At 37.7% G+C, this 24282-nt stretch overlaps 1 protein-coding gene across 1 annotated transcript in view; it reads left to right on the plus strand.

The window, feature by feature from the left end:
- Positions 1-12562, plus strand: part of LOC131047400 (probable galacturonosyltransferase 10) — a 52226-nt gene extending 39664 nt beyond the window's left edge. The window contains exon 3 of the mRNA XM_057981282.2: positions 10320-12562. Coding sequence (XP_057837265.2) covers positions 10320-11771 — 1452 coding nt within the window. The 3' untranslated portion in view covers positions 11772-12562. The remainder of the gene's footprint in view (positions 1-10319) is intronic.
- Positions 12563-24282: the final 11720 nt, after the last annotated feature.

Here is a 24282-nt window from a genome sequence, read left to right on the forward strand (position 1 = left end):
CAGGCCTCAGTTTTACTGAGGCGACTTGTATTTCATGGTGGTGGCTTATCAATGGCTCCATGTGTTTATCTGGTAGGACATATCTTGTTGACTTGTGATGGTGTTGGCTGCAACAAATGACAGATGACTGATGATTCTAAGAGATTTTTTAAGTAGCATCTATGGTCAGCATTAATGATTACTAACCATTGATCACAAAAATGAAGCTCCAACATCTCCTTGACCACAGCTCCCACACAGTATTCTAGCAAGTTAACCATGGTACCTGCGCCTGTGTAATTTGAAATGCTAAAATGCCATATTGATTGGTTTTGCTACAAATAGCTGTGTATCTGTGTAAGGTGACTTGCTGATGTGTCTGCACTTGTGGGGGCCTTCATTCTCGCTTGGGTGCATTCAATGTGCTGTTTTTGGGGCTCTTTGGCTCATCTCTAGCTTTTGCAGGGTCCATTTGCCTTTATTGCTATGTTTTTAGCCTTGTGTTGTTATGGTCGGTGTTGATTGGCACTCATCTATTGCTTTTGTCTCTCGGAGGCATGTGCAAAATAAAAGCAGAGGATTCTAAGATATATAGGTGTTCTCACTTAGGCAGTCGCTATATTTATTGACTAAGGAGAGTTTGGCAAGGTACATTTGCACAGAGTACAAATATGCTCCTTACTGTTGCAGGCCTGCAAATTGAATGTGCTGGCTTTTATAAAAATTGTTTTCCTCTGCACCTAAGCACAAAATCATGATCCAGGAAGGATTTTTTCCTAGGTGCTGGTACCTTTATTCCGTTTGACAAAATCTGACAATGTTTTGAAACTGATTTAATCTAATATGCCATTTGTATCTCTGCTATGTGGCTGAATTGGTTTTGCAATGCTGTATATACATGAGTGAAAGAGGTATTCAAGGTTGGATATTGAGCTGGCCTTTATGCATCTAGCTGTAGTCTAGGTCATTAAATGATAGTGTCTCAATTGTGCAAGGGGCTGAAAGTATATTGTCTGAATCATAAGAATGTGTAGTCCAGCAAGATGAATGAATGACTAATGTCTCCATGACAAGCAGGGGGTGCTCTTTAGATTTCATGAGAAGTGCTATGAATATTTTAGCCACATTTGCTGGCTTAATTGTATGTGGGACAATACTACAAAAGGTTGCAAGGCTTTTGTAACCTGTTTTTTCTTAATGCAAGTGGAATGTGCTTACTTGGTAATGGGTTTTCGAAGTAAAATAGTCATGTGGGATTCTTAATGTTCTAGACTTGAGTGAGTATGTAAGCTTTGGTCTTTTTGGATTCGCACTTTGCTTTTAGTTCCTTTTGCAAGCATTGATTCTGTTTTCCACCAAAGGAGGTACTGGTTTGATCGGTGAGAGGTCAAACACACTTTTCATATAATCACGTCTTTCTTGAAAATGTAGGAATACTTGTTGGGTTCTCCATTCTTTTGTGATCCTTTAATGCAACTAATTTTATATAGTATGCAACCTTGAAAGTTGAAACTGATGCAACTTTTACAGGATCACGTGATTATGTTTATCCTTGCATATGTGTATGAAAACATTCACAGTGATGTAAACAGTAAAACTATAACATCTTGTGGTTCATGTGCAAGAGTATTTTATAATTTTAGTTAGAGGTATTGTAAGTTATATTTAGCAGCTAGTAAGTCATGAACTTAGTGACAAATCTTGGAGTTCATAATACATTGGGTATGAGTATGACTGCTAGTTGACTTAAGTATCTTCTTTTCATTTCTCTTTAATTGCCCTGTATAGGAGACCCTTAGAAACACTCTCCTAGGTTTAGTTGAGTCCAAAGTGATGGAGAGATTGCTCTCTCTCAAGCATGGGCCTCTAGTTGTCCTCATTCTGTTGATCATTTCCAGCCATATCCTCTAGATGACTTTTCCCTGGCCTTGAGAATTATTTCTGCCTCTAGGAATGTGGATTTACATCTTTGGTAGCCAACATTTTGTTTTTATAGTAAGATAACAAAGCAGCCTGGAAATTGCTTGGGTATGGGTGCCCATTGAATAGGCAACTGCAGATCCATCCTTGCCTAGGGTACTGTAGTTCTGTCCCAGAATTGCCTGGGTAATTCATGGATTTACCTGGGCAATTCCAGGATGGAATTGCCCTTTACGATTCCATAGGGTACCCACTTTTTTTCATTTTTTTTAGGGACAGTAATTTCTACTGTTCTTGCGACAATGTTAAAAGGTTATTATGAACTTTTGTTCTGACTTTATTACCTGCTTTTCTTACCAGTGGAATGCATATCATGGGGAGAGTTTTGTCTATTGCAAACAATGCCTGCTCCATGGAGGTACCCGTGCAGGTTTTCATTAGATTTTTTTTTCCCATATGAATTGGTTGGTGGAGTGACTTCTTGCAGGCGTTTACTCTGTTATCTGGCTGTATGGAGGGAGAATGCTCTGCTCTTTTCATCTACAACCCTGTTACCAAGACATTCAAACTCCACCCTTGCGTACTCTAAACAGATTTGATTCATTAGTTTGGCTTTTAATCTATGTTCCCCCAAGTTTTTGGGACAGGGGGAACTGTTTTTGGTTTGGGATTTTTGGGCCATTTTTAAGGGTACGCCTAGGGGAAAGGACCCAGTAGTTGTGCACCCTAACTTCGCGCTTCTCAAAATCCTACTTGGAAATTTCAAATCACTCCGATTTTTTTACAGCAGCTTACTTGGCAAGTCCCCTGCTTATAACTAAGGTTTCAGGGCCACATCATCAAATATGATGCCACATTAGCATGCTTTTTGCCAAGGTGTCCAAAACAGCCCCCAAAAAAAGTGAGACCAATAGGCGTGCAAAAGAGACCCCAATAGTTGTGCAGCTGATATGGCATCACTTGATTGGTTACTTTTTACAATATTAGTACATTTCTTAACAACTATTGGTACATTTCCTAACAACTGTTGGTACATTTCCTAACAAAAATTGATATTTTTTGTTTCAAACAATAGGTTTTATTTGTTCAATTTTTGGAACAAAAGGTATCAACAACCCTCACAACAATTGGTACATGCTCAACTATTGGGTCCTTTCCCCTATTTAAAAAAAAGGAAAATTTTAAATATAAGGAAATTTAAAATATTCATATGGTAACGTTGGTAAAGCATTTATCATAGACATTATAGAACCTTAATACATAACAATAGTTTTCGATTGAGATTTTACATGAGAATAGACAAACAAATTAACAAAATTTGAATGCTTTCACTATCAATGTGCATACATATTACATAAAAATGACAACAAAATGCCCCAAGGCTGCAAGTTTCAACTATAAAATGATAAAAACAGAGAAAATATATAGTTGTCCTTAATTAACATCTATCTTTGGTAGCTCTACATCTAAATTGGAGTGCGAGAGCGAGTCCAAGTCACTACCACTATGAGGGACTATCTCAAGCAATGAAACTCCAACCAATCCCTTTTGTGCCTTCTGATCATCTTGTTTAACATCAGTTGGAGTCAGGCGATATTTAGGGATTTGTCAATCTTGTAGCTTTAAGGCATTATGTACAATCACCAACTTCTCTGATTGTCTAGAGGTAAGGTTGTTCCTTTTGACTGATTGGATGAAGTTATATGTGGACCAGTTCCTCTTTGTTGTAGAAGAATTGATTGTAGGAGTTGATTGGTGACTTCTTAACACCCCCGAAATCCTTGCAAGGCCAAAACAACTTCTACAAGAGAGAACAGCAAGAATAGCTTGCTTCAGCAATGATTGATTGAATATGAAATATACAATGAGATGCTTATAAAGGCATGGTGAGAGGTAGGATTAGACAGGATGTTGACATATGTCTTAATCCTATGACATGAGACAACTTCCTCAATAAGTTATTAAATGACCTAGGTAACTACAATTAAATAAAGGTCATAAAGATAAGATATGACGTGTCTTATCTTGACAACTAAGACTTCTAGAAACAACATCTAGGACTTGAGTAAACTTAAGTCGAGTGAATAAGTTTCCTAGTAGGAACTAGCAAAAACACTTGTACAAGACCTTTACTAGGCCCAAATCCTTATTCACACCAACATTGGCAACTTGTGAAGGGAGACGAGTGGCATGCATCCTTAACTCTAGTGCATTGTTGCCATGTCACATTCACCATCTAATCGGATTTGTTTGAGCTAATGTAGCTCTATCCATCCTCGTCTTTGGTTTGCTAAAGGTTGGATCATGGAGATTGACAAAGGCAAGCCATTATGCGTGAAGTAAAGACAACTCCTCATTAGGATACATTTTTCGAATGGCCTTCATGAGCCCTTCGTTTACCTCTTTGTCATGAGATGGAGCCACTCTTCTATGCTTGGTTACATACCGTTTGGGACTTATAGCGTAGGCTGCCATATGAAGTGTGGTGTTTATAGTGTTTCAATGCCACATCACAAAAGATGTAAGATGTTCCTCATAAAATTGCAAAGAAGGATCCCTGCTATAAATTTCTTGCTTCATCTACCCAAGCATGCTATCGAAGGTTTCATGAGCCTCCCCAAGGCTAGGAGAGTTTGTATCAACATATTTTCAATGAAGGAGCAAATATATCTGCATGTGCAAACAAATTTCAATAAATATTTTTTTTAAAAAGATTAAGAATTGAAGACTCAAATGATAAAGTGAATGCTATTACAAACCCCGTAGTGTGACGGTTCGTCACGAGCCTGATAATCGGGCTTTCTCGAGTTTGAGAACCATGCTCTCTGCAGGTACTCACGCAGGCACTTGGACAAGCAAATGTTCGGTTCGTTGGTGTTGATAGCAAGGCGCGATGTCCACTGTAGAGCCTCGGCGGTAGGAAGGCCATGTGATCAGATACACTGACATCAAACAAGGTGTTAATGCCTCAGTCAGAAAGGACGGCTATCGCAGCGCTTGAAAGGATGGAAGAAGCAGCTTTGAACATGCAGAGATAAGAAATTGGAGAGATAAGGTTGGAGTTATAAGGAGGTAACATGTGGAGAGATAAAGAGTGGAGAGGCATAAGGAGAAATATGGGGAGATAAGGGCAGCGGAGGGATAAGGAGGTTATGATTGGTGGTTGCACCAAAATATAAGCTCGGAGGTGTTAATACCTCAATGAATATTGTAACCATGGGGAGGGGGTCCCCCAATTGTGACTCTCACTGGTTAGAAACTCCAGTATATAAAAAAAAAAAACATTACCAATAAAAAAAATGATGAAAATAATTTATAATTTAGAAACATTAATAAATTAAAATTAAAAAAATTTAATAACAAAACCAGCAATTTCTTGCTTGATCATGGACCCACCAATCATCATCAAGAACCCTCTGTTCAACACTTCTTCCTTTAGATGTGTTTGCCTCTGGCCATCTACCCTTTACAATGATTAACCACTGTTAATTGTAAAGTCTTTTGCACCTCAATCATCCTCTCTAACACAATGAAGTAGTTGACATGTAGTATTCATGAGCTCGAAGAATTCCTTCCTCAAAAAAGTCCTAAACAAAGCAAGTGAAGTGTGATGGTTGCACATGAACATTTGTATATCTCTAGCCTCGATTAAAACTACCTTCACCCAATCAATCTTTCCAATGTCTCTGCATTGTTCAACGCATTAACACATGGGTTCCAAAAAATGGGCATGTAAGCACCCTCCACCATCAAGCCAGCTAACTTATACACATGGGTTGAATCAGTCATCACTTGTACAACATTAGAGGCTCTAACCTCTTCTATGGCATCCTTTAAAATATGAAATTGGAATTTTGCATCCTTCCTCTTTCTTGAACAATCAATAACTCTATAAGAAAATAAGAGCTAGCTGAACATGTGACAATGATATTGATGAATGACCGATGTTTGATATCAATCCATCTATCCATGATAATGGAGCAACTATCCCTTATACATCTTTGCCTCATTTCTTGCATCAACACATTCATCTTAGAGTATTCTTTATCAAGGAAGGGGATGCGTAGCTTATGTTCTCTAGATGGGACAAATGATAGATGAACAATGATCACATTTTGAATGTTTGTATAAATTAGGGAGAACATGCCGCATAAAATGGTACAACATGAGCATTAAAAAACTTAGCAATAGAAGGCTCAGCCACCTCTCATGATTGTATATTATACTTCCCTTGGTAGAAGTAGAGCGCTCTCCCCTTAAATTCCAACATCTATGGTGCCCATAGGCAATGCCACACTTGGCTAGAGTCTTCAATGAAATTCCTTTTATTCTTGTCTTCTCCATATGCAACCTAGTTATCCCGACCTTCTTAGCTAAAGTTTTCAATGAAATTCCTTTCTTTCTTGCCTTCCCCTCTATATGCAACCTAGTTATCTTTGACCTTCTTTGCTAGAAGTATAGCCTCACAACCTTTTAGCCTTTGCCCACCTATGCACGAAAGATGACAATAAACTTTAGCATAGCTTCCCCTATAGTCTTTGTTGCACAAATGACAGCCATACTCTATTTCCCCCTGATTTTTTTCTCATCTTTGGCTATTTGTGTTGCAAATTGTAAGAGAGCTTTTTTGGGGTGAAATGAAGGGGTTTGGATGGGCATTCAATTGGGTTAGTTGTACTTCCTGACCCTGTTACACCTCCACTTCAAGAACCCCCAGTGGCAGCCATACTTGTATGACCTTTAGTTCTTTGTTATGTTTGAATTTCAATCTCTTCACTCTCACTACTCCGGCTGTTGCTGATTGTTTCTTTTTTTTAAGAATTTAGAACATGGCTGCAAGTGCAAATAGAAGGAAAAATATAAACCATATACTCTCCCTATGTGTTTGGAAACTGAAAAAATTTAAGAAACTAAGAAAAATACAAAGAAAATTGAATAAAAAAATAGCAGATAGTAAACTTACCTCAAATGTAGCAGATTTGATTCCCCATTGCACTTCTTCCACCGCTGTTCCCCTCTTTTCACTGCTGCTACTCCTGTCGCTCTTTTCCACAAGTTGGAAAATGTTTAAATGAGTTTGTTTTCTTTGTTTTTAGTTGTTTTAGGTTTAAGCATAGTTTAAAAAGGGGCATGGGGTTCCTTGCTCTCTCCCTTAATTTTAAACTACACTCAAAAAGTGCCTGGGCCACAGGTGTCCATTGTTCATTCTTAGGTGTCATGTGGCCATTTTTCTGAAAAAAGGTGGACGGGCGTGGGGCCGAGGGGGGTGAGGACTTCTCCTACCCATCTGTATGTTCCTAAAACATTCCCTATAGGGGACAAGGGCATTTATGGCAAGAACATGTCTCCGGGGAGCATAGCTTTAAATGCCCTCACAAGAACCTGCATCTTAATCATAGGTCTAAATAGCACTATCAGTGGAGAGAAACAATATGATGATGGTGATTTATAAAGTGATTCATGTATCAAATTGGAGATGAATACACATCTATTGTCCCATGGAGAGATGATTGTAAAGGGAGGTTTCATTGTCAATAATACCCTCTTGGGCTTCAGTTCTGGCATGCCCATAATGTAACAGTGTTGATGTTGCTGTATGTAATGTAACAGTGAAATGTTGGGAAAGTATATGGCAGCCACAGAAAAAGATGCATGCATTTCTGGATGGGCTAAACACATTGTTTTTGGAAATTAACTTGGCATGATGGGAATGTGGTATTGGTGAATCTGAAAGAGATTTCTATGTGGAAGCTATCTGAAGATAAATGGAATAGCTAGTCAGAATTGCAGGCATTTCCATGGAAACTATATAGAGGTAATACAGTTACACATTACCATATCAGATCATTTAAGTTCAGGCATTCAGAAGTAATTGTAAATACTCGTGCTGGGTTTGGTTTAATATTGAACAATGAATATCTATCATGATGTTCAAGTTTGACAAATTGACGTTGAATCTTGAGTTGTACTTTATGTGGTGTTGTTTTTTCAATGCATGTTAATTGTTATGTGGTTGTCTGAACTTAATTCCTGTTTTTAGGCATATGTATGATATTTATATGGTAATCTGTATTGAGCTACACAAAATGTAACCAATTTCTTTTGCCATACTTTCATACCTGAGTCACTGTACCCATACCCATACCCATACCCATACCAGTAACCTAGTTTTTGTAAAAGTTAAAGGTGAAGACTGATTTTTAGGTTGCGCCCAAGCCAGACTGTGATGTAGTGTGTGGTATGTTTCCCCTTGTGAACGCCTATAAGGGATTTCAATTTTTTTCCATCACCTTAAGCTTTTTGAATTTTGTGTCCATGGGCTTCTACCTCATGTTCAAGCTCCAGAATAAACTGACCCTTGTCAATCCACCTGCACCTGATGTAAATAAGATTCTAATATTTAGGAAACTGTAAAACATTAAACAAGTGAATACTGCAACTGATCCTGTACAATAAATTATCCATCAAGTAAATGTAGCTAAGGTAATGGGTTGTTTCTAAGCAGTCAAGCAGGTAAATTTCAATTCCTATCGGCCGAGCCTTAATGTCAATAAGGAATTTTTTGAGATCCTCATTTTGGTCAACCATATATAGAAGTCTGAATTTTGAACACATTACGATATGCTCCTGGTCTCCTAAATATAGCTTATTCCAGTATTTATCAGTGGCAGTATACAATTGGTTTATGCACTAATGAAGATCTTTATAAGTTGGGATTTTAGCTATAAGCTAACTACATAGAATGTTAGAAAATGGCTTATCAGTTATCTGGAATCTACCCGTGCAATAGAAATTTTGGACATTAATTTTCCTTGGGAGCAAACATTGAAACATTTCTTCACCAAAAACATTGATCCAAGAAGCAAAATATAAAAAAAATAAAGATTGGAAAAATCTAAAACATTGAAAGTTCAAAATTATGTCATCAGCCTGGCACAAGTTCTGTTTTGAAAAATACTTCAGTCTCCAATACATGTTGATGTAACCATATAAAAGTGCCAAAGTGATTAGATTATCAAAACAGACCATTTAAGACCGCATTTTGAGCTGCTTCTCTGCATTTATTTTGGATCCAAAAATTAGCTTTCCAATGTCAATCAATATGTTTTGCTTTGTCTCCACTTAGGAATAGCCTCCTCAGGATGTTATCTGTTCACAGCCTTCAGTGCATAAGGGATTAGTCCAACTAAGGAATGGACTGATCTTCTATAGAGATTCTGTACCACCTATAGCAAACCTGCAACACTAGCACAGACTACCTCTGAATGCAACAGAATATGAACTTCGTAGCAAAATAACTCGTTTACATAATAAAATAGGATGATAAAAATTGGTTGTGTTCTGCTACACAACAGAATCACAAAAACAGCACAACATTGCAAAACTACCATTACTGCCCTCATTTTGACAGGTGTATTATGAGTGAATGGCAAGAGGTTAAACTTTAATCATTCCAACTTTTATCCCATTCTCCAGGTTTCCTTCTTTGCTCAAGATTCCTGCAGATCATTGGCCTTTTATCTTTTGTCTTGTTAGTTTCAGTTGTTGTAATGGATTCACATAGATTACACCATTGTCCATGTAAGTTATGTACTATATCTGCACTTCCATTTACTGATACTAGAATGCATAGACATTTAAATATCACCATCAAATTATGAGATGGTTTTAGTTTAGCTTTTCTGTGAATTCAATTCCTGAAAATTTGTATGAATGGACTTCTAATGTATTGTCTCAATATAGTATATCCAGGTAGTTTATCCTAGTAGTGCTTGTAAATAAATTTAATATTTATTCTGTCCATGCTCACCACCAACCTCGAGCATTAGCCAAAGCTTTAGATATTTATTTTTTCCTGATACAAACTGAGTGCAGCATACGGATCAGAAGTATTATTTCACTTTTTCTATTGCTGTTCCTGAGCAATCCACATTGTGTGTTTTTAATCTTGTTCTTCTAAATATAATGGGGTTTAATAGTTGACATCTTTTGTCGAGTTTTGCTGTGGGACTAATTATTGAATATGTCGACACTGTCTGCAAGTATTGATAAAGATTTGCTTCTGCATGCCATATCCATTTCGTACCAATGCTCCTTGTGTGGTGTCTATTTAATGTCATGATGGTGACTTTCAGCAGGACACCATTTCAAATTGATCTCTTTTTGACTATGGTTGGCACTTTTGTGCATCATAATCTCTTGAAATTCTGTAGTTGTTAATATTAGTAAAAATCATTCTTTCACAAAGACTTTCAGATGACATTTATAGACTTGACATTCTTTTTGTTAATTTCTGAAAATAAGGAATATACAAAGTGAAGTTGCTCCAGGGCTTTTGATTAGTAATATAAAATTGGTTGGTACACTTCCTTTTTACCACAGTCTAATAGGCAGACTCTAATTCATCCTATGTCATGCAGACAGGTGAAGATTCAAGACGAAGCATAGCAGAGGGCACTAATTTCACAGAGGAGATGCTTAGTGCCAAGTCTCTCACAAGACAGTTGGGAGATCAGATGACTCTGGCTAAAGCATACGTTGTTATTGCTAAAGAAAACAACAATCTGCAACTTGCATGGGATTTTAGTGCTCAAATAAGGGGTTGTCAATTATTACTATCCAAAGCAGCTACCAGAGGCACCCAGGTTACCATGGAAGAAGCAGAAGCTATTATTCGAGAGTTGTCATTACTGATCTATCATGCCAAAGAACTTCACTATGACAGTGCTACAATGATCATGAAATTGAAGGCCCAAATACAAGCTTTGGAAGAACGTGCAAATGCAGCCACTATACAGAGTACCACATTTGGACAGTTGGCTGCAGAAGCAGTGCCTAAGGGTCTTTATTGTTTGGGTACAAGATTGACTAAGGAATGGTCCAGAAATCACAAACTCCAGAAGTACATGGATGGGCAGAATCACAGTCCTAAACTTGTGGATAATAGATTGTATCATTTCTGTGTGTTCTCAGATAATGTTCTTGCAACATCTGTGGTGGTGAACTCCACAGTCGAGAATGCTGATCATCCCGAGCAGCTTGTCTTCCATATAGTTACTGATGAAGTTAATCACGCTGCCATGAAGGCTTGGTTTGCTATGAACTACTACAGGGGAGCAACAGCAGAAGTGCAGAATATAGATGACTTTACTTGGCTCAATGCATCATATGTTCCTGTACTGAAGCAGCTACAAGATGAGGAAACACGAAGTTATTATTTTAAAGGTTCTCAGGATATGAAGAGTGCTGTTAAGTTTCGGAACCCAAAGTACCTTTCAATGTTGAACCATTTAAGGTTCTATATTCCTGAAGTATACCCTGCTCTTGAGAAAGTGGTCTTCCTGGATGATGATGTTGTGGTTCAAAAAGACTTGACACCTCTTTTCTCAGTAGACTTGCATGGAAATGTGAATGGTGCAGTTGAAACCTGCCTTGAGACATTTCACCGGTACCATAAATATCTCAATTTCTCTGACACCAAAATTCGTTCTCACTTCGATGCGGATGCTTGTGGGTGGGCCTTTGGAATGAATGTGTTTGATCTTGTAGCATGGAAGAAAGTTAATGTTACAAGCCGATATCATTACTGGCAGAAACAGAATGTTGATCGAACTCTCTGGAAGTTGGGTACTCTGCCTCCAGGCTTGCTTACATTCTATGGTCTAACTGAACCACTTGATCGGCGGTGGCATGTACTGGGATTAGGCTATGATCCAAATGTTGATATGCAGCTGATAGAAAGTGGAGCTGTTGTGCATTACAATGGGAATATGAAACCATGGTTAAAATTAGCAATGAACCGGTACAAACCTATATGGGAAAAGTATGTAAATTATTCACATCCACTAGTGCAGCAGTGCAATGTCCATTAGTCTTGGCCTGGCACCATATATTCTATTTTGAAATTTTCTGCTAAATTCTCCAATTATCAACATTGATGGTTTACACAGCTGCTGTAAATCATCAATTTGGGGCAGTTTTGCTATTTAGAAAACTGCAGCTGCAATTTTTAGTGCCCATTGTTTTTCATAGTAGGGGTGGTTTGGGACCCTAGATTTAGTACTTCTTTAATCATTTTAACCCATTTTGTTCTTTTTTCTTGAGGAAAAGATGAGCCAATTTTCAAGCCGGGCCACTCTGCAGCCATTGCGTAGAGTTGTGGGATTGTTGCCAAATTTGCTTACGTTAATGGATTTTGTCTATTGGGAAACGTGAGCTACTGTCAAATATTTAAAAGATTTTGCTGGCTCTTTAATATCTAACTACGGGATCTTGAGCATAACGAAACTTTTCAAGGTAGTAAATCATTTAAAAAAAGTTAATAGCCGGAATAGGTTAGTAGTTGGTATGACATATAAGGCAACCTACTTGGCAAAAAACATCTTGGAATATGCATAAGAAGAAGTATTTTGAAAAGAAGCTAATTAGTGTCAAGTAGCCATTAAGGCGCCTTCTTGCTTCCATCCAAAATTCCTTTTGTAAATTTCATAAAAATGATTATGTACCTTGATATCTTGAATTCTGGTTCGTATACAATCTCTCAAGCATACTATTTAAGGTCAAGCTCCACTCCCTGCAAAAGAGTAATTTATGCATTTAAATATGTAGTACCTACATTTGAGATGACTTAGTCTATTTTTGTGTTGACAAAGTTTATGCCTCACTGCTTCATTGTCTCACGTATATTTATATCTTCACTACTCAATATGATTATATGTTTGATTTCTTTAAGGTTTTTCATCTTTGGAGAACGAATTCCATCCTATTGAAAACAAAATGCGTTTTGCTTTGTTTATAATGTTGAGCTACCTTCCTAATCTTGATGTTCATTGTTATAGCTTGTGAGTGACTGGCCTTATGGCAAATGACTCAAGCAAAAAAAATTGTAAAAATGTGGGTATTGTGCCATTTTATGTTGGAATACAAATCTATTGTCTCCTATTTCCTGTATCAATGAGTCGAAAAATTAATTGACAGACACTTCAAATCATGACTCGCTTAATCCTACAATCCAAATAGCTGATTAACTATCGTGAGAGGAATGAGAGCATTTGTTTTATGCCCATTGTGGAATCAGAGAATGACCAATCCACATCATAATCAATAGCGTGAGGTGGAACAACACCTCTGCTTGAGTATTGGTATCCTCGATGTGACACCGCATGTGGAGTTAGACGATTAATGTACCATGTTCTAGTACAGATTCACCCTTGTATGCATCTCTGTGGCGATGTCTATCCAGCAGACAGAATGGTCCTGATTAGACATTTATTTGCTATTTATTACTTAAATTATAAATCACATCACAACTTTCTTTGATTTTTAATTTAATCAATAAATAACAGGTAAATGTCCATTCTGTGGCTAGATAGCCATTTCACATCTCTGTCAGCTATGAAGCAGCACCTATCGACATTTGTAATATAATTGTGATGTTGGCCCATCAAGGCCAATGGCAAAAGCTACCACATCTTAAAACTCTATTGGAAGACCGGTGTAACTCTGGTGCGAGGTATTTCTCATATTCAGAGTCATTGCTCTGGTGCGAGGTATTTCTCATATTTAGAGTACCCAATGATCGAATTGATACATGTACCCAACTCCATCGAACAACACGAGACTGACTCTACAGCCAAACTAACGTCGATCGAATTGATCTTGTTTTAGGTTATCCTCATCTAAACAATCCATTTTGTTTTTCGGCATGGGAAATGATCAGATTCAAAGTCATACTTAGTAACCCATATGATGAAAAGATCAGGTCTTGTAAATTTTGCATAAATAATCATATACTAAGGTCATCTGTTATATTTTGCTAGTCTTCTTAGATGGTACACTAATGTTTGTCTAAGTTTTTGTGATGGGGAGACACTCGACATGGGGATGTGGTTTTAGGGACTACTAATTTCACATTTTTTTGGGCAGTAATAGTTATAACAAACTAAACAAACTGAAAGAAGTTGATATTTTGGAAATAATTGGTTGAATTTGCAATGCCAATCCTCTCTTAACATTTCTTTTTCCCTAATTTATGCAGTCTTAGTCTCTGAAAAGGAATGCCGATCTGGAAAGTTAAAAATACAAAGAGACGTGGGGGCATCAGCTAGATTCCATTGATGTGACCCATGGAACAATGATATACTTGTTTATAGGAAAAAAAATGTGATAAATCACATGTATAGGAGAATTTACGAAAATACTTTTGTTTAAAGGTACGTTCAATACTTGTGTTAATGTAATGCCAAAATATCACTTACATGAAAATACAAGTTATAAATGAGATAAATACAAAATTTTTATTATTCTCATTATTTTCACATTCTTGCAAACTTCATATTTTTCTTTTTGTATTATCCACCTAATGTCTTGATGTAATTTGTGCTATGGCAATAAATTTAATGTTTTTGATTAATTAAGCAGGGAAGGGCTTTGAACCGGATACAGTAGATCAACAAAATAAGGGATGCTAACCCAAACAACCATGTAATGTCCCCTCTTCCTTAGTGCTCATTGAGGATGGGAGATTCACCTGTCATCCATCTCCACAGGTGAAATTTAGTGTTTGGAGATGATTGGGGAGCCAAGAATGGGTTTATACTTAGTTATTTTTGGCATTGGTGAGCCTATTATAATAAAACTCTATAATATTGCGTTATAAAGTTACTTTTTCTAAAATTAGAAAAAAGTTAATAAAAAATGACTTTATAAGTTACTTTATGATTTAATAAGCAACTTTATTATTTAAAAAAAGTTACCTTGCACACCTCCCTAGGAGATTATTTCATAATAAAAAAGTGGTCAACTTGTTATGATGAGCTAACCCTCATGTTGGGCGTAGCTTGTGAAGGGAAAAGATTTCTTTGGAATCTTCTATTAATGCTAAGATGGTGTTCGATTAGGGTTGGAGCTCATAAAAGAAGCATTTGGCATTCATTTTGTCATTCTTGATTGCTATTTTTATCGACTCTTGTGGAAGGAAGTATGCAAATTCACATCTGCAGGTATTCACAAGGAATTGGGAATGGAAACTCCCATTTCTTCACTGATTAGACGTAGCCCCAGTCAGATTTGGTCATTTTCCAGCATTGTGGTGTGTATAGAAGATTAATTTAAGGTCATTTAAGGATCAGATTGAGGGATATTCAGATTCTACAGTAAGGAGGGAGTGTGGAGGTCATTTATGAGCTAATTGGAGGTCACCATCAGCAGCTATAACTTCCTTTTTGCAGCCGTTCAATAGGTACAACAGGCCGTACCCTTGAGAGAGCTCCTTTACATCAAAGAAAATAATTTGCAGGGTTACAAAAGTTGGGTTAGTCACAAATTTCATTGTCAACAATAAGTAATTGCAGATCACGAAGATTTTTAGGCGAAATTAATGCCTAAGAGGGTTAATTGAGCAATTTATTGGGAAAGGTGCCTGAATTCAGAACCCTTGCCTGGAGACTTTGTGGGTTATGCAACACATATGCATAAATTGTTTTTGGTAATTCTTTTTAGGACAAATAAAAATCATTGGTGTTGTTAGCTCATCTTGGAAGCACCTATATCATCATTTCTTGCATTCCAGTCAAATAAAGAAGCTCAACCAGGCAAGCTCCGGATACCTGGTATGCTATTTGAGCCCTGTGTGGAATAAATTAGTCATTAGTTGTCATTTTGTTTGCAACAATAAAGAAATCAGAATTTTGAATTCAATTTTCAGTATTAGATTAGTTGTATTTTGCATACCTCTTTTATTGTGCAAAATTCAAAAGTCAATAACACGCAAGCGAACCTCAAAACTCTTCAAAACCCAAAACATCTACATGCTGGTCAAAGAATTTTATTTAAACAAACCTATCAGATTGTGCCAATCAGCAGTTGGCATCTTTCAAACCAAAGCCCCAAGGGCAAAGAAACATGGGCCAATAAAAGATCACTTACTACAGGTCAAGAACATACTGTTGGATATTGTTGGTCACTACTATTCCAGTGATTTGCTCCCATGATTACAGATTGGGAAGCTTTTCTGATCCGGTTTGTAGTGTGGGTTTGCTGATCACTGTTTTGTAGAGTTCGTTATGTCCTCTGGCATATTCTGGTATGATCATATCCAATGCTGAGCTTTTGAGATATTGTTTTGGATGATCTTGTGTATCTTCATTTTAGTTGGATCGTGATTTGGAGCTCCACACGTTATCTTTCTTCATGACAGTTGCTGATTGATTGTGTTTTTGAGCTTTCAGACGTTGACCGATGAAGATTTGAAAAGTGGTGTTGGTGCAGCTGTTCTAGATGATTCTAACGTGCTTGTTGGTGTTTCTTAGTCATATCCTATTTGTTTTGGTGATCCACATTGATCGTTGTGCGATTTTTTGGTGGTTTCTATCAATCGGTGATGATTTGCATGTTATGTGGTATTTATGATGGTGTAGCGTGTTGCGGTTGGTCTTGGCGTGATTTCCGGTGGAGTTGTATGTTTGGGAATTTAATTTAGGACCATGCTATGCTATGTAAACCATTATATTGGTCCCATGGTCGATCTTTGTATCATGTGATGTTATTTTGTAATTGAGGGTTGAGGGTTTAGCCAACCTTGTTGTCAAGGTTGATGAATTGTATATGTTAGAGTTATCATCCATTAACTAATAATTATTTATTTAATTATTAGTCTATTATCCTCTACGCTTAAGCTAAATTAAGGCATAATAATATGGTAGGTATTTAATAATTATTCTAATGTTTAAATATACTTTATCCCTTTAAAGTTTCTTTAGGGTTGCACACCTTAAAGGTTGCTAATATCCTTTTGTAAGGATTGTATTGTAATTTTTCATTACTGATTCCCTCTCTGAATGATAATCTTCTTCTTCAGAGCCATTATTGCTTTTTGCCTCCATTCTTCTCTTGTGATAGGTATTTTTCTTGCAGGTGTTCTTGGGATCTTTGAAGTTGTATTTCTCAACTTCTTCATGGTATCAAAGCCTACGTCTGCTGCTACTTGTTCCTAATTTTTTCAGAAGATTTTTTGGAGGGTTTCAAGCATTTTCAAAGTTTTTTTTATTATTATTTTAGATCTGGGGTGCTTCTTTGTTTTTGGGCATTTTGGGCTCGAACGGACCTCATCGTTGAGCTTAGAACACCCCAAAACCCCCATTATCATATAAAATTTGTCCAATTTGGACAACTGTGGCTTTGACAAATTTTTTTGATTTTTGCCCTTCAAATATATAAAAAATATATTTTGGGTAGTTTAACGGCTTGCCCAGGTTGACACAATCACCGTGACGGCCTTGGAGCTGTCGGCGGTCTCCAAGACCGCCATGGGAGCCTTGACGGTTACCCCGGGTGTTTGCAAGCACTCGATGGTCTTTAAATCATCGACCTCCAGCAGCGGCCCCGCCGCCCAGCCGCTGCGGCCCTCCAGCCACCCTTCTAGCAGCCGTCCGCTGCTCCAACCGCCCGCCTGCTGCTCTGGTCGGTTGGCCGCTTGCCACCTTCCTGACCGCCCTCCCGACCGTTGCCTGTCGCTTGCCTGCCGTCGACTGACCGCCTGGCCAGCTCCGCTCCGCCCGACTGTCGCTCCGCCAAGGCACCACTAGAGGGTTTTTTTTTTTTCTTTGAAGGCTTTTTGACAAGCAGATGAGTTTTTTTGTCAAAACTTGGGCAAACTGAGTTGGATTTTCGAAAACGAATAGGCATCGGAAAACTCTTTCCGAGCTCTCTTCAGATATGGAGGCTTGTTCTTCTGTTTTTGCTATTTTGATGTATTTTTTTGATGTCGAAGCCATAAGTTCTTTTTTTGCACTTCGGGAGGCATATCTTGAGCATCCAAACTCTATTTTTGGCATACGAGATATCATTGGAAAGCTGGTTCTGTGCACTTTCCAGTGGTATGAGTCTTCTTTCTAAATTCTTCTCCAAGTACATTTTATTCAGTGTTTTTCATTTATGCACTCTGGTGAATATCTTGGATGTTTTCAGCTCCTAGGATCCTTTTCTTTGTGTGGGATGACTCATCTTTGGCCCAACCATTTGTCTTTTTTTGAGCATTGTATACATCATTTTGTAAGCATTTTTTTTTTTTGCAAACACACTGAGATAAAGTGCCACTATGCCTTGCATGCTTGAGATCTTGCATCTTGTGCCTTATTGTACTCGTACTACATTATAAACTGCCATGGGGGGGGGGGGTTTGATATTTGACTTTGTTTGCCGTCTACCTTTGTCACGTGAGTGTTCCTTCCACGACATTAGCCTCATGATGTGTGTCAAGTGAGTGTTCCTTCCACGACACTAGCCTTTATATGTGTTTGTACTTTCTGCTGCACTCTCGATGTTCCTGGTTCTTTGTCATGCAATTTTTTTTGGCATTCAGTTTCAATGTACCCGTCACCTCTCCCTTGTAAGCATTATGGGGGGGTTTCTCTTGTTGGTTGTTGGTTATAATGCTTCTTTGGTTCGTTGGAGTACACTCTTTCATTCCTATTTTTGGAGGTAACCTTCCATTTTCGATTGATCAACTCTTCAAACATTGTTGTTTTTGCCATCTGTATCTTCGAGTTCAGTTGTTTACCTTTGTTTGCCATCTAATTCAAGTAGTGTTATTTGAGGGCACTTATGCAGATTACAGTCTTCTCTACCTGATCATCTTCTATTTTAGTGGAGGTTCTTCAGATTGACAGTTATTCTTCGATAGTGTTTGCAGGTTCTTCATGTTTCAGTGATTCTTTTGCTTTTCTTTTGTTCCTATCTTTTGGAACATTCTTGTTTGGAGGCTTCTTCAGTCTTTCACTTGTTTTCCATCTCTTTTTGGAGTAGAGTTTTTTCCCACGTGGTTTTTTCTATTTCTCCTCTTTACATAGATCTTTTGTACTTGGGTACCTCATCAAGCTTTGTTGCCGGGACCCAAATTTGCCTTCATCATATAGTTGCATTTTTTGCTTCATGCATTTAGTTTTTTAGCTACTCCCTAAGTTCGTCTTGAGGGGGGTGTTAGAGTTATCATGCATTAGCTAATAATTATTTATTTAATTATTAGTCTATTATCCTCTACGCTTAAGCTAAACTTAGGCATTTAATAATATGGTAGGTATTTAATAATTATTCTCTAATTATTAAATACACTTTATCCCTTTAGGATTTCTTTAGGGTTGCACACCTTTAGGGTTGCTAATATCCTTTTATAAGGATTGTATTGTACTTTTTCATTACTGATTCCCTCTCTGAATGATAATCTTCTTCTTCAGAGCCATTATTGCTTTTTGCTTCCATTCTTCTCTTGTGACAATTATTTTGCTTGCAGGTGTTCTTGAGATCTCTGAAGTTGTATTTCTCAACTTCTTCGGTATATAGGTGATATAATCATGTAGTTTGGGTGTCGATGTTGTGTTTGCATTATCAGAGAGAGGTTTGTGTGCGAATAAGTGATTTATCCTTCGGTGTTGAGTTTGTGGTGAGATTGGTGTTGCAGGGCAGACATCTGTGCTTAACCGGAACTGTAATCAAGCATTTGGAGATGCTATTCTTTCAGTTCATTTCTTTCGGATTGTAGTCTGAATCTTATTGTAAGTCAGTGAGACTTCCCTAAGGGTTGTAGTCTTCCGGGCAAATATTATTTGAGCAGTGAGCTCTAGGTAGTGTGCCTCAATGCATGCGCATTCCCCATTATAATATTTTCACATACTACTGTAGAGTATCATCTTACTGTGGGTAGGTTTCCACCATGGTTTTTCCCTTAACCGGGTTTTCCATCAAAATCTTGGTGTTGTGTGTTGTGCTATTAATTTGCTTATCTGTCTTATTGTTGCAGTTTATCAGATCTGTGTTTTGTGATTAAGTTTGTTATTCCGGTGAAGACTGATTCACCCCCCTCTCAGTTTTCCCTCTTGGCTGCTGCTAACAATTGGTATCAGAGCAGGATCCTTCGGTAGAAGCTTAACTTCTCGAAGAGATCCGGGATGCCAATTCAAGGTGTAATCTTTAAGAAGGTCAGTCCGAGATTTGATGGAAGTAACTATGTTATATCGAAGGATCGGATGGAAGTGCACTTGAAATGTCTTGGTGAAGATTATTGGAAGATTACAAGGAATGTCTATGTTGTTCCTCAGAATGGACCATTTACTCCTAATGAAGTTAAGGAAGTAGAACATAATATTAGAGCCAATGAAGCATTGCTTAGTGCCCTGACTGATTCTGAGATGAAAAATGTAATGGGACTTCAAACCGCACATGAGATCTAGATGAAGTGTGAGGTGCTGTATGAAGGTGATAAACAAGTGAAGGTTGCTAAGCTGCAGAGTTTAAAGGGAAAATATGAGACATAGAAGATAGGAGCTGATGAGAACATACCAGAGATTACTTTAGTGGCGAATATTCGCCAATGGTGAATTTTTCACGTCGGCGACCTAGGAAATGGCGAATATTTTATATCGATTGGGAGTGACCATGTCGCCAGAACATTATGAATTTCTGTCAAAGTTACGGCCTGATCGCCATATGTTTTAGGCAATTAAATGTTTCTATGCGATAATTTCGCCAATACAATATACGGTGGACACACGGTAAATTTAATTTTTTCGCCTACACTCTTCGAGGTTGCCTTAATAGATGACCATAATTCGCCTATAGGCATGTGAAGATTTGTTAGCTAGGAAGACCCAATTCATCCGACATTTTGCCGACGCGTGTCTCCATTCACCCCAACTTTTGCCAACTATATTTTATTTGCCAATTATTTGGACAACCTATAATCGCCTCAAAAATTACATGTCGTGTTATAGTTACGCGGGATTCGCCAAATATTTGTATACCATATAAAATTCCTGCGGAATTCGCTATATAAGGATTGGTATAAATACATGCAAAGATCAAATCTATCTCAACACAATTTGGTGGGTTATAGGCTTTGAATTTTGATCAATAACAAAGTTTCAGACCAAGGAAAATTATTGTTGTTGACTGCATTGGCGACTGCTAGTGACCTAAAGGTGAGCGATCATATTTTTGAAGTGTTATAATATTATTCTAAATTTATCTATATTTGTTTGCATTGTTGAGTTCATTTTTATTTAGTGGCGACCTGTCAGTGGAAAGTAGTCGGGACTTAGGGGGGACATTCAGACCTCAGACATCTAGATTGTAGGTCATAGGGCCAATGAAACAAATATTATACATTATAGTCTAATATTGCTTCTTCAACAAATTGATATTTTTTTGCCAGCCTTTATTTCGTTGGAGATGTCGAACAGGAAGAGGGGTAGGAAACCTGAATGTGGGGAAGGCCATGAGATGCTAACAAAAAACAGAATGCTGTCTTCGTACTTTGGCATTGGAAAAGATTGTGGTGAAAATCAGGAAGGTACATCATCACAAGTACAAGTACAAAATTCGCCACCTACACCGCATGTTGAAGACAACTGCGGACCTGATATCTCATATCGGGATGATCTTGAAGAAGATTATCTGGTAGATGCCCAAGTTAGCTGGAATGATATAATCGACTTGGGTGATAATGCCATTGATGATAATGCATGAAAGGGGAAAAGAAAGGCCAGATCAAAAAAGGGTGAACCGCAATAAAAAAAGGATCGGGAGTGGGATATGTCAGTGAGGAATTTTCAAATTAATTGGGCATCAAAGTATCCATTCATTGAACCAGTGGAGAATCCAATTGAAGGTGAGCCTCCAATAGAATGTAGGTGTAAGATTTGCCCTTTGGAAATATAACAAGGAAATTAGGTTGCAGCTAAAATTTGACACCATAGAAAAACATATGGGTAAAGTTTATGAAAAACAAATGATAGACGGGGTTGAAAAATCAGTGATAAGATGAAAAACAAAGGAGGAACGTAAGCATGTGAGGTATGCTGAAGAGTATTATTTTCATGAAAAAATACAGATGAAGCCTGCTGAAGTTAAAGGTTCTATTGAAGCTACTTTTGAAAAAACAATGCAAATAGAACAACTGGGAAAAGCTGTTCAGTTAAGCATTGTTTTTAATATTTTGAGCAGAGGGTGTGCTATGACAGATTTTCCATCAATTAGTGGTTTATTACACCTTTTGAAAGTTCCTAACTATCCTAATAAACACTGGTCAGTAAACAGTGGATGGGAATGGGCAAGTTGTCTTGCTAAGGTTGAAAAAGAAGATGTAAAGGAAAAAATAAGAGAGTCAAACTTTATTGCATTTTCTTTAGATGAAGTTACGACAGTAGACAATACTTCATGGGTATGTATGCATGTTTATACTGTAGAGATTCATACCCACAAAACTCATCTACTCTCTCATCTTCCACCGAACCCAATATCATGGTAAGACATAAATTAGCAAGCTTCACATATTCTGACATTGAATCACACTACGCTAAGTTCTCAGCTATAGTTTTCCATTCTTTGTATTCTATATTATTTCAACCCCTTGAAAAATTTTCTCCTTCTTTGTATTCTATATTATTAACTGATTCTGGTGAACCAGAAGAATATGAAGAATCAATGTAGGTGGATGCCAAACAACAGTGGGAGCTAGGCATGAAAGAGGAGATGGACTCCTTGATGAAAAATAAGACTTGGGACTTAGTCCCTTTACCTGCAAAAAAAAGAGCCTTGCCTAACAAATGGGTTTATCGACTAAAGGAGGAGGAAGGAGATCATAAAAGATATAAGGTCAGACTTGTGGTAAAAGGTTTTGCATAGAAAAAGGGTATAGATTATGATGAAATATTTTCTCCAGTTGTAAAAATGACTTCAATTAGAACTGTACTTAGTCTTGTGGTTGCAGATGATTTACATCTTGAACAATTAGATGTCAAAACAACTTTTCTCCACGGAGATTTGGAGGAGGAAATTTACATACTGCAACCACAGGGATATGAGGTCAAAGGTAAGGAGAACTTGATGTGCAGGTTGAAGAAAAGTTTGTATGGCCTAAAGCAAGCACCCCGACAATGGTATTTAAAATTTGATAGTTTCATGGCTGAACACGGTTATCATAGATGTCATTCTAATCATTGTGTATATTTTAAGAGATTGGATAATGACAGTTATATTATCTTGTTGCTTTATGTTGATGACATGCTTGTTGCTGGGTCTAACATGCAACATATAAATGATCTTAAACAGAAATTAGCCAGGTCATTTGCTATGAAGGATTTGGGTGCAGCTAAGCAAATTCTCGGTATGAGGATTACACGGGACAAGAAAAATAGAACCTTGAATTTGTCCCAAAGCGAAAATACAAAGAAGGTGTTGAAAAGATTTAACATGCAGGATGCAAAAGCAGTTAATACACCTTTGGCTAGTCATTTCAAATTGACTAAGGAGATGTGCCCAAAGGCATAGGAAGAGGTAAATAAAATGTCTAACATCCTGTATTCATCAGCTGTTGGTAGTCTGATGTATGCAATTGTATGCACAAGGCCAGATATTGCACATGCAGTAGGAGTTGTGAGCAGGTTTATGAGTAATCCGGGTATGGAACATTGGAATGCTGTGAAATGGATTCTTCGTTATTTGAAAGGAACTACTACGAAGACATTATGTTTCAAAGGATCTAATGCTTCTCTGAGTGGATTCGTTGACTCTGATCTGGCAAGTGATATTGATTCACGGAGGAGTACTACAGGGTATGTTTTTACTATAGGGGGAACTGCAGTCAGTTGGATTTCTAAGCTGCAAAAGGTTGTTGCACTTTCAACCACTGAAGCTGAGTATGTTGCTACTACAGAAGCCAACAAGGAGATGATTTGGTCACAATGTTTTCTGGAGGAATTGGGTCAGACATAGGAGGATCGTCCATTGTATAGTGATAGCCAGAGTGCCATTCATCTTGCGAAGAACTCTGCTTTTCATTCAAGGACAAAGCACATTCATCTCAGGTACCACTTCATCTGGACTGTTTTGGAGGAGGGTCAGTTATGGCTTGAGAAGATTCACACAAGTGAGAATCCTGCCGATATGTTCATGAAGGCAGTTCCACAGGAGAAGCTGATTTCTTCATTAGTTTCTGTTGGTCTTCTTGATTGATAAGTGTGGAATTTATACTAGTCAAGTCCAAGTGTTTTATCCAGTGGATGCTGCAAGTACAATGGTGTCGTCTAGTATCAGTCTTTAAGTGGGAGATTGTTTGGTGTGGAGCCTGATCAGTCTCCAAGTGGGAGATTGTTGATATGTGACGACTGATTAACAAAGTACTGTACCCTAAAAAGGCAGACTTTGTTTGTTGTCCTAAAAATGCATGTTAGAAGCGGTTGGGATGCTTAAGGCATTGCAAGGTTGATGTACTGTTTTTGTTGGATAATAAGAAAGATTGGATGACTGTGTATGGTGGAAGTAACCCATTTTGGGCAAACCACGTTAAATTTCTGTGTTATTTGTCTTGTTTTATTTCTTTATCTTTTGTAT

Source organism: Cryptomeria japonica, chromosome 2 (assembly GCF_030272615.1).
Source record: "Cryptomeria japonica chromosome 2, Sugi_1.0, whole genome shotgun sequence".
In the NCBI taxonomy this organism is placed as follows: domain Eukaryota; kingdom Viridiplantae; phylum Streptophyta; class Pinopsida; order Cupressales; family Cupressaceae; genus Cryptomeria; species Cryptomeria japonica.